This window comes from Centroberyx affinis, unplaced genomic scaffold (genome assembly GCF_046629955.1).
Source record: "Centroberyx affinis isolate AG114_WGS23_722 - 3 ecotype Tasmania unplaced genomic scaffold, CSIRO-AGI_Caff_v1 ptg001967l_1, whole genome shotgun sequence".
NCBI lineage: Eukaryota > Metazoa > Chordata > Actinopteri > Beryciformes > Berycidae > Centroberyx > Centroberyx affinis.
Window position 1 is genome coordinate 102,501 of NW_027280318.1, and position 11,210 is coordinate 113,710.

The window sequence follows — 11,210 nt, forward strand, 5'->3', positions numbered from 1 at the left end:
TATATATATATGTATTTATTTATTTCAACAAATGTATTGGTCCAGTTGGGCCTTTTGTTGGAGTATGTTAGTATAAAATATAGCATAAAAATGGACTTTGGCATGTTAACCACATTGGATTGATGTTCATTTCAACTCTAATATTTCATTTTCTTTGGTAAAAGAGTTAATAATGAATGTTGGTATCCACAATTCTGCTATTAGCAACTCGTTATTGGTCCATAATACCCAATAGCCCAGAATATATTGATTTCATATATTGAAATTCTGAACAAAAAGCTGCAGAGTTAGTTTAATTTGTATTATTTCTCCAATTATATGATGCCATTTTCTGTCTAATATCATGATAAAGTATGTTGACCTGTATCTCTGACCTGTGATTTTGTCATGGAGTCTGTGTCATTATTACCTTGATAAGAGTTATTATTCCTATAAAACTCTGGAAGAGAGAGAAACACTACTGAAATCTCAGTTGGGGGGGGAAATGTTTGAGGATAGTTTAGACTTTTCTGTCTTTGTTAAATGTAATATTCGTATATGTAATATTAATATTTGTGACACAGCAACACAGGAAGAAAGCTCAGGCAGTGCCTCTAACATAGTTCAGTTATAACTTTGCTGTTGTTGTCCTGTCTCTCCTCCAGACTCGGGACCCAGCCGCGGCCCCATGCTCCCCCCAGGTGCCCGCTCCAGCGGCCCCAGGCCCTTCGGCGGAGGTGGAGTCTCCACCGGCCCTCCTAAACTCCCAGGAGCCCCGGCTGTTCCCCGCAGCAACGCCCCTGATCTCCCCAGGGGCCGCTCGAATTTCTCCTCCAGGCAGGACACTCCGGGAGGCCCTCCTCCTCCCGTACCCAGCACCCCTCGACCCAACCAGGGCTTCCAGTCCCGCGGCGGCCCTCCTCCTCCTGTCCCTGGAGGGCCCAGACCCGGCTCTGCTCCCGGACCTTCCCAGCCTCCCAGCCTTCCACCGGGGAGGCACGGCCCGCTCCCTCCCCCGCCGGGAGGCTCCTCGGCCGGGCCGCGGCTGGGCTTCTCCGCCCCGCCTCCTCCGCCCTCCAACAGCTCCCGGCCTCCCTTGCCGCCGGCTCCTGGAGGAAGGCCCTCGCTCTCCGACGACCGCCCCCCGCCGCCGCCGGCTCCCATGGGAGGCCATCGACCGGCCATGCCCCGCGACGGGCCGCCTCCTCCCCCCTCTCTCAACTCCAAACCTTCCTCCTCTCCCACTTCCTCCTCTTCTTCTCGTTCCTCAGTTGGCGGGGGCGCGCCTCCCCTCCCGCCGGGCCGACCGGGCCCTCCTCCCCTCCTTTCCACTCCGGCTGGAGGGGACGACCACAGCACCCCCCGCCTGCCCCAGCGGAACCTCTCGCTCAACAGGTAATGTCTCAATTTTATTGATTTTCATTTTTTTGATAGTCTTTTTAGTAACTTTTTAACAAATGCTTACAAGAGGCATGAATCCATATTTCTAAAGTTTTAACAGCACTGAAGCCATTGTGTATCCAGCATTACCATCGGGCCAATTGCATAAAGAAAGACCTATTTATTTTATTTTAAACATAAGGATGGTTTCTCTAGGAAATCACAGTCGCTCCACTACTTCTTGTTGTAGATCTCTTCTGTCTCTAAAGACTTGTTCTCTTCTTAAGGCTCTTTCCAAAAACCAAAGATTTGGCATCTTATATGAAACAGCTTCAGTATTTAAACTTCCCACTCAACTTCACACAGTTACAGAACAGCTTGCTTGTTGCCATAGCAACAAAGTTCTTAACCCAAGCTTAGCCAGGGGGGAGGGGCTAACTTTCCTTGTCTTGATTAGACTAGTCTCACCTGAGAGTCTAAGACCAGTCTAACTAGTCTTAAACTAAGTTTGTGCGAATGGTCCCAGGTATCGGCCACTGAAAGAATGCTCCTGACAGTCGAACCTCCTTTGGTGGCTGTTTCAAAGTTTGCATAGATTCAAATCTTGATGCCTGCTTGACGCCGGCTCACCCTATCTTTTGGACTGTAGAAGAACTCCAACATTGTTGCTGTGCCTTCCCAACGGCTGCTTTGTAATGCAGCAGTTCAAACATCATGCAAAGTTCTCCATGTAGCTTCCCTCTGAGAAGAGCAGTGTCTTTTTTAAACCTGAACATACATGCTCTTTCTCAGCACCATCCTGCTTTACATGTCCAGTACAGCCACAGTGTATTACTGTGGCCACTGAGCATCTTTACTGCAGTAGTTGCTTTGCTCAACTTGCCTCAGTCATTTTGCTTGCCCCGGTTTTCCCACCCCCGAATTCAAACCAATGGTCACAGTTTGCCTAAATCTTATGTGTTAGATCAACAGAGGTCCTGATTAGGGCTGAACGATTTTGAAAAAATATCTAATTGTGATTATTTTGACTGATATTGCAATTGCGATATGATTTGCGATATTAGAGGGAATGATCATTTTTACATCATTATTCTCATTTTCATTGAAAAACATATTAAAATGATTATGGTGTGATTTTGTACCAAACAAAGATGTTTTCTTAAGTCTGTAGAATATGATGTGTAAGCCTGGACATCTCTGCAGCACAACAATATTTAATTTATAATGGTATTTTGACACACATTTCACCTTTAACAAATATTGCGCCTCCTGCGATTTGAAAATTGCAGTAGGCCATATTGCGATTTCGATAAAATTTTGATTAATTGTTCAGCCCTAGTCCTGATGTACTGAAATACTGTATATTAATGTTCATATACACTTGCTACAAAAGCATCATGTACCCCTATTTCAAAATTTTGCATACTATTTGGTGAAAAAAAATGTAAATGTTGAAAATTTCAGTGTTTCAAAAATCCAGATAATTTGATCTGCAAAGTATGTTAATATCACTTAATACTGCAGCCCGATTTGTGCTTTTCACAGTGAGTGTTCTCTGTTAAACAGCCTTCTGCTTCACTAAAAATACTGCAAAAGATAAATCAAATAAAAATAGGTATGTTTAAGGTTTTGATTCTCCTCACCAGCCATGCTCCAGCCCCCCCGCCCGGGCGAACAGGACCCCTCCCTCCCCCGCCAAGCGAGAGACCGCCCGCTCTGGGAAGGAACCAATCATCAGGACGCACAGGTGAAGCCTTGATTGACTGATTAATTGAGCGATGGATTACTGCTGCATACACGTAATACGGGAAAGACAATAGATATGAGTTAATAGTACTTGGGAACTCAGCGTTTGGTGATGGACACTGATTTCCTCGACTTAAATCAGTTCTGACGTCACCAGCAAGGAAATATCTATAGTCATGTGTGCGGATTGATAAATTAATTTCAAATAGAACAAACAAAAACATGTAACCAAGTTCAGTATAAGTTCTGCCCATTCTCTGGGGGTTGTTGAAAGGCATTCTGGGAAATGTCGAGGGAAAGTGGGTACACCAACAAAGTAAATTACAACACTTCATTACAAAATAACACCTGGAACGCATTGAACATCATAAATTAACAGTATAAGAGTATCCAAGGGTGGATTTTCCTTAAAACATGCTTGCTTCATGCTACTACTGTACTACTAATTAAGCATATCAGTCGATTTTTATTGATGATATTGATGATGTCATTTTCTTTTCTACCTCTGTAGGCCCACTTCCTCCTCCTCCCCCCTCAGGTCGCAGCGGGGGCAGTGTGAGGTCATCGGCAGCTCCTTCTCCTATTGGCCGGCCGGGCCCGGAGCCTCCTCGCGGGGGTCCCATCAGTCGACCCCCGCTCCCTCCGGACCGGCCGGGGACAGCCGGGGCCCCTCCCCCTCCACCACCCATGGGTAACGGGTTCCAAAACTCTCACCACCACCAGGCATCAGGTGAGTCGAGCGCTGAAGATATTAGTTTAGTCTGCTTGAGTAGCACAACTGATGAAAGCGGAAAGAGAGAAGAAGACATATACAAACTTGAGCAGATGAGACCAAAAAAAATTGTAGTGGCTTATTTTTTTATGAGCAATTATTTATTGGTTGATAATCATACAAGGTATGGTTTGTAGTGGGAAAGTGGGAAAATGAAAAAATAAATAATACATAAAAAAGATAAAAAGCTAATAGAGGATAAGAAGTTGAGTGGCTTTTAAAAATATCTCACCAACAGAGAGAAATAAGGAAGAAAATTGAGACAACAGTGACAGAAATGATAGCAAAACTCAACACGGAGGAAAATGGTACAAAAACAACAAAATGCACAAATATTAATTAAGGGAAATAAAAATAAGCGTGTTCACTGAGAGAAAAAGAGACACTATTATCTCTATCTTGATGCTTTGGCAATATTGTTCCTAACTTTCATGCCAATAAAGCATGGTGAATTGAAAAGTCACACAATCATCTAATATATCAATATATCTATATGCTCTATCCTTAAGTCCAAGGTCAACCTTATAGATGATTGTGAAAAAGTCTTCCTCAAAGACAAGGCATTATTGTGTCCTGTTAGTCTCTGTGTGAGAAACCCATTCACCTCTATTCATATTGTGTTTATAGCATATGAGTTCCTCTGTATTATATGGCAGACAAACCCATTCAACTGCATTCGTGTTGTGTGTTTTTTTACCAGATGAGTGGGAGTGCCGGTTCACGTTCCACCCGGTGTCGGACCTGCCTCCTCCTGAGCCCTACGTCCCAAGCCAGAAGACCTACCCCAGCAAGATGGGCAAGAGCGACGGCAGAGGTCCCACACACACACACACACACACACACACACTTGTGCACATAAAACATTCACACATATGCAGGCACAAATTGGATTTACTTAAATGAATTTAACTTAAATGATCACCGCGGGGAAATTAGATCATCAAAAAGTGTTTTGGTATAAATCTCAAACACATACTCTTTTGAGAAATGTCTTAAAGTAGATTGCAAGAGACTAGTGGCAGGAATAATCTATTTAAACAGGTCAGAAACACTAAAACATGTTTGTTGCCCGCTGAGCAATTTTACGTTGATTTTTCCGAGACGTCTAAATGGTTATTGACGTCTAAGCTAAAATTAGGCTACATAGGGTTTAAAAGTGAAAGTGTAGTAGACGTCTACATCTTGTAACAAAAATAAATCTGTGTATATTTCTGATATTTACAGCTGTTTATGAATTGTTTAAATATGTAATAATGTATTTACTGCTTGGTCTATACATTGCCAAAAAAGATCCTGCTATATGACATCTAGTGCTTAGTGTAAAGTGTTGTTTTAGATAGGAGACAATAATACTAACATAATCACATGTACACTACCAGTCAAAAGCTTGGACACACCTGATTTAATGTTCTATGTTTCTCATTCTCTTAAAGCCATTTGGATCTAAAGGCTTATGCTTAAATGCTTGAAATGAGTTTCTTAAACAAATATAAATAGTGAAGTTGATGCCTATGTATGCATTTCTTTCCATAGCCTTTGCCTTTCCATCAAGGCAAAGGGCGGCTACTTTAAAGAATCTAAAATATAAGATAGTTTTGATTTGTTTAACACTTTTTTTGGCCACTGCATAATTCCATTTGTGTGATTTCATAGTTTTGATGTTTTCACTATTATTCTAAAATGTGGAAAAATAGTAAAAGTAAAGAAAAATGTGGTGTGTCCAAACTTTTGTCTGGTAGTGTATATATTATTGAACTGCTGATTAGGTGCTAAATCCTCAGTTCTCCTTTTTTCCAGGGTTAAAAATAAAGAGTAGGTGAACGTAACTGGTTGTTTCGTAGTTTCTTACTTTAGTTCAACTCTACGTAATCAGATTGATTTGATAGACTGCTCCATCCCTTCCCCTCCGTCTCCATTCCCATTTCATTGCATTGTTCAAACTAGTGGGGTAGGCGGAGAGGGACTGAAATCCAGCTGCACTCTGCCTTGGTCGGCTTCTGGAGACACAGTGCCACCCGGTGGAAGAAAATTAAACCTCCTCAGGAAAGTCGGGGGAAATATTCATCATTTGTCTGTGTTTGCTTCTTCCCAGGTACTGGTAAAAAGGAGAGAGGAGCTCCTCCACTTCCTCCTATACCCAGGTGAAGAGGAGGTCGCACCGATCGCAAAAAACACCTGGAACTATTTTCTCTCTTTCTCCACCTGTCTCTCTCTCTCTCTCTGTTGCTCTCACTCTGCTTTGACCTACAGCATGTGGTTCATGTATGGACTGTAATATACAAAACGCATTGAAGTACTATTGACCAAGTAAAAGGACCGACTCACTATGTGGAGTTCCTCTGTAGCATCAGCATCACAGCACCAAACTAAAGACCAAAGCCTCAACACGGGCCCAGTTTATACTCTGGTGCACTGTGCTTGGATTAAAAAAAAACAAAAAACCTCTAAACTGTCAGTTTTTTTAAGGCAGGAGAGAGAGCGCCTAGTTTTCAGATTAACAATGCATGACCGCAGATAGATGATGCATCATGGGTGGGTTTCGTTGACCTGGTGGCTGTGAAACACGCAACATTTTGAGGTGAAGTACATGAGCAATTTACACGTCACTTATGAACAACAGTATTCTCATGAACCGACTGCATTATCTCCATTGACTTCATTGCGTCTCCCAGGTGAAGACAATATTGTCTGCCCCAATTTTGGCTTTCCGGGTCATGAGACTTACTCACAGGGCAGGAAACTAACTTTTTAATTCACCTTTTCGTCCAGCTGATGGATTCCATAATTCACCCGCCAGATGCAATATTTTAGTAGACAAACTTACCAGAATTTGGCAGGTAGCTTGTGTGAATTTCTCACCCTGTTTACTTGGCACAGAAAGGATTATGTAAAGCAAAGTCAAATAAAAAGATATATATATGTATAACATCTCTTGGCAATATTGTTGCCAGCATTGTAGTCCCAGGATTATCATGCAACAGCAGTCAGCGTTTATCTTGCACCAATCAGCTTCCCCAGTTGTATTGAGAAGCTGTTGCTATCCGTTTGTGCCGTCAGTGTTTCCCCGGTGCCTTCTTCTTTTCAGGATTGTAATTTCAGGCTGCGTACGAGAGTTAAGGGAAGTAGTCAGGGATGCCTGTTGTGCCTTAAACTATGTGTGTGTGTGTGTGTTTTGAGTGTTTTTTCCCCTGTGTTCATTCAGCTGGATCGGGGCCACCTAGGACAGTAGTTCACAACGTGGGGTCCGGGGACCACCAGGGGTCCTTGAGAGGGTTCCAGGGGGTCCCCAGCAAATTGATGAATTGTTAAAGTTACCACAATTAGAGAATGTGGAAGAATGACTGTTTCGGTCATCATTTCACTGTTATTTCTCTAGCTACAATACAGATACTCATGGAATTCTGGACAAAATCATATCCAACAATAAAAATATTCTCAGATTTGGGTCAGAGAGAGAAAATCTCATCAAGTGGAGGTCCGTGGTCCCAATGTGGACTAAATTAGGAGTCATTGATATGAAAAAGGTTGAGAATCGCTGACCTAGGAAGCTACCACCTCTGCTGATGTCAATGTGAAAACAGAGACGATAAAAAAAACCTGATTTCCACAACGTGTAGAATATTCAACACAGCAAAGAATCTTAAAGAGAAACTAAACCCAAACCCAAAACTGCGTAATCTCTGGTGCCAGGTGATGTCACCTTCTACAGAGTACGACAGGTGGTGACATCACCTGGAACCAAAGATCAGCCAATAGGAGATGTCAATTTCAGTTACATGCTTTTTACCAGTAGATCTCAGGGTTTACACAGATTTGGGTTTGGGGTTTAATTACTCTTTAATAACTACAGCATTGGAACCAAAACGGTGACTAAAAACACGGACAGACGTGGAACCAGTCGAACCAAAACAAAAATGACCCGCCCTCCTGCCACTGCTGCGAAAAACATCGGGGGAAACACCGGTGTTTGATTTGCCAAAGCCATATGTGCCTTAACAGTATGTGTATCTCGCTGTGTAAGTATGTATGGAGTTCCTGTTGGAACCACTGAACGGTACTTTTCATTTTGATTGTCTCGATGTGATGCGAGCACGCATTTAATGTGCATGATCCAGATCAACTCTGCTTTAAAAGGACCATTGTATGGGGTTTTGTTGTGGCGGCATTGGTTTACCATTGAACTGATTGGGGTTCTTATTTTGCTGTTTCCTTAAAAGCTGCCTTGACTTAAGAAGGACCTATGTATGTAACTGTATGATCTGATCAAGTGGTATTGAAGGACTGTTTTAAGTTATGTTTCACAACTGTGCAGTATTATGTTTTTGTTTTGTTGGTTTTTTTTTGTTTTTTTTTGCTTTACCCAGCACTGCTTTGAATGGTCTTTTGTATACTTGACGTTGTTGTATTATGATCATGTGTTGGTCACCGAAAAATTTTCTAAATGACAATCATACAGAAATATACCTATTTACATCAACGAATAAATAAATATGCTTTTAAGATGCCTTATATGCTCTGTCTGGAGTGATATTTGAGTTTTTTGGTCTATGCATAGCCTGCTTAAAAGATATTTTGATGCTATTGCTCAAGAGAAGATCATTTGATCACAGATGAGGATGCTGAAGCCTTTGTTGATCCAGGTTTAGCGTCAGTGTCTGTATGTAGTGATTTATGTTGTGCAATCATTATTCTCACATAGCTCAGTGCATTGAATGTGAAAGTGAAACTGCTGTCTCAACAGGAAATAATTAAATGACCAAATTTTCAGTGAAAAGATTAAATCTGTGTGGATTGGATGAAAGCGACTTAGAAATGACTGTATTTACCTGCAATAGCATTTTCCTCCTAGCAGTGTGATGTTGGTACGGTGTTGGACTGGATGATCCCTGTTCTTCAATTCAACCATAGGGATTCAAGCAAAAACTGCAACGGTCCCGCATGCACCACCCGAGCCTCTCCAGCCCCTCTGTCTGTCCCAGCCACACCTTCCTCCCATGGGGAAGCTGCTTGACTCACAGCGGCAGTTCATATATGTTTGGCTGAAGTGTGGACTCCAGTGAAATGTGGTTGAAAATCCGTCATGTTTTTGTCAGTGGCGTTCCTCTCCGCAGCCGTTGTTCCCTCAGCTTTGGGAAATAAGCAGAAGTCACTAGCTAACTGGCTAATATGTTAACGTACAGAAGAGAGGATTAGGGCCATGTGAAAAATGTATTTTAGTTCTGAGTTTAAAGTCAGAATTCTGAGAATAAAGTCAGAATTCTGAGTTTAATGTCATAATTCTGAGATTAAAGTCATAATTCTGAGATTAAAGTCTGAGAATAAAGTCATAATTCTGACATTAAACTCAGAATTCTGACTTCTAAGAATAAAGTCAGAATTCTGAGTTTAATGTCAAAATTCTGACATCAATCTCAGAATTCTGAGATTAAACTCAGAATTCTGACTTTAAACTCAGAACTCAAATACATTTTTCACGTGGCCCTAATCCTCTTCCGTACTAACATTAGCATTGTGCTACTCTCTCAAAACAAAAGGTACCCCCGCCCCTGAGAGGGGGGAGGTGTGGAACCAACGGAGAGCTGTTGACTGGACATTGATTGGTAGAATTTGTGATGTAATTTTGACATGACAAATCCTGAAACCCAGACTAGAGAAAATAAAAATATCTGAGCTGAGGTGGTATTTACACTCGGAAGCACAGACACTCCTATGTTCGCCTGTGGAAATAGACACGTGTTGTAGATACAGTATGTGCCTTCCTTTAACATAGTGTATGCTAAAGTGTTGGAGCACTGGAGCAACTGATCTACCAGGGACACATGGATGATTTTGGGGTTTATGTTCTCATCACTTTTGACCAATAAGCCAATCTCCCAAAAACTCAGTGTGACTGATCATTGTTTTTATAAGCCTGTCCTATTGATCATGTCAAAAAAAGTCAAGCTTCCTTTTATAACATACATAAGGTTTTTCACACCAGAGTATTGTTTATTGAGAAAAAAACAAAAACATCTGACTACTTACACATCCGACTAACAAATTAAAGTTAGCATTGATTCGAAATGGTTGTTTAAAACAATGTGTAATGAAATAATAAAAAGACACATGAAGACTGCCTGTAGTGTGTTTAACCTTCAGGACATTTGGATATAGTTTTTAAATATATTTCCTTATTCAGGCTGTTATGGTTGAGTGGTTAAGATGTAGGACTTGAAATCCAGAGGGATTTCTTTACGCAGGTTTGAACCCTGCTCACAGTGTTCTTCTATTAAATAGTATCTCCTGTCAATGTTATTATGGACATGTTCCAAGTCTTCAGCTAATTCCCTGCAGTCCTACAACTGCAGATGCACATTGTACAGCTCAGTGAAAGCAGTATGACACTAATGCTACTGTCTTGAAGAGAACTGAGCACTAATCAAGCCTTTTGCTAAATGATTGTCCGAGTCCATGCAGAATGAAACAATGAAATAATACTGTTGTTCAGAGAGCTGTGATGGCCGAGTGGTTAAGGCGTTGGACTCGAAATCCAATGGGGTTTCCCCGCGCAGGTTCAAACCCTGCTCACAGCGTTCCACTGCTCAACATTGGCTGATGTTATGATCATTGCACTAATACTTAACACAGTTTCTGTTAGTCTTTCATCAAGCCCATTGTGTTTGGTATTCGGAAATTGGCACCATACCACTGTCTTGTTAGCAGTATCTATGCTAATGTAACTCTAATGGGAAGGAAACCATTACTATCAAAATGCTTTAGGCCTTTAAACAGTTCAAACAGAGTAGTAGTTATACAAAACAAAGCCAATATCCCTAACAGAGCTGCCACTTTCTCTGGAACAAAATCTGTGGCCTATAATTTAAAATGTCCCAAGAGCAGCCTTCATTATTGATCAAGAGGAAAGACTTATAAAAACCTCAGTCCTTCCATTTAATGGGGAAAAATTGAATTATGTACATCTTTTTCCAGGAAGAGGTCTGATTCGTGTGGCCTGTCCGGTGAAAATATCAGAGCTCTGCATTTACTGTAAATTTCGGGATATTAAAGGAAAGTCTTGAAGCGTCTCAGCAGCAGCAAAAATAAAGGGAGCTGTGATAGCCGGTTAGTTTAGGTATTGTACTTTCTATTCAATGGTGTGTTTCCATGCAGTCTCAAACTTTACTCCCAGTGCTGTTCGGTCCAATGTGAATCTCACAAGGTCCATTCAGTTGGTATTTTTAGAAGCCTCTGTTATTGATCACCGGCCTCTTTGTAGAACAAACAAAATGTTCTCCCATCAGAGTTGTTTTTGAGAAATTGGCACCAGTGTCCTGTTGGCAATGCCAGTCTAACT

General features: G+C 41.6%; 1 protein-coding gene and 1 non-coding gene across 5 annotated transcripts in view; both read left to right on the plus strand.

Annotated features, from left to right (window-relative positions):
• wipf1b (WAS/WASL interacting protein family, member 1b) overlaps nt 1–8,386 on the plus strand; it is a 30,097-nt gene extending 21,711 nt beyond the window's left edge. For all 4 annotated transcript variants that reach the window (XM_071530766.1, XM_071530767.1, XM_071530765.1 and 1 more), the window contains exons 5-9: nt 645–1,374; nt 3,006–3,106; nt 3,617–3,835; nt 4,578–4,691; nt 5,970–8,386. In XM_071530766.1, coding sequence (XP_071386867.1) covers nt 645–1,374; nt 3,006–3,106; nt 3,617–3,835; nt 4,578–4,691; nt 5,970–6,022 — 1,217 coding nt within the window. In that variant the 3' untranslated portion in view covers nt 6,023–8,386. The remainder of the gene's footprint in view (nt 1–644; nt 1,375–3,005; nt 3,107–3,616; nt 3,836–4,577; nt 4,692–5,969) is intronic.
• A 1,981-nt stretch (nt 8,387–10,367) lies between these two features.
• On the plus strand, nt 10,368–10,449 carry trnas-cga (transfer RNA serine (anticodon CGA)). The gene has a single exon. It is a non-coding gene; the product is annotated as a tRNA-Ser (tRNA).
• The last annotated feature ends 761 nt before the right edge of the window (nt 10,450–11,210 follow it).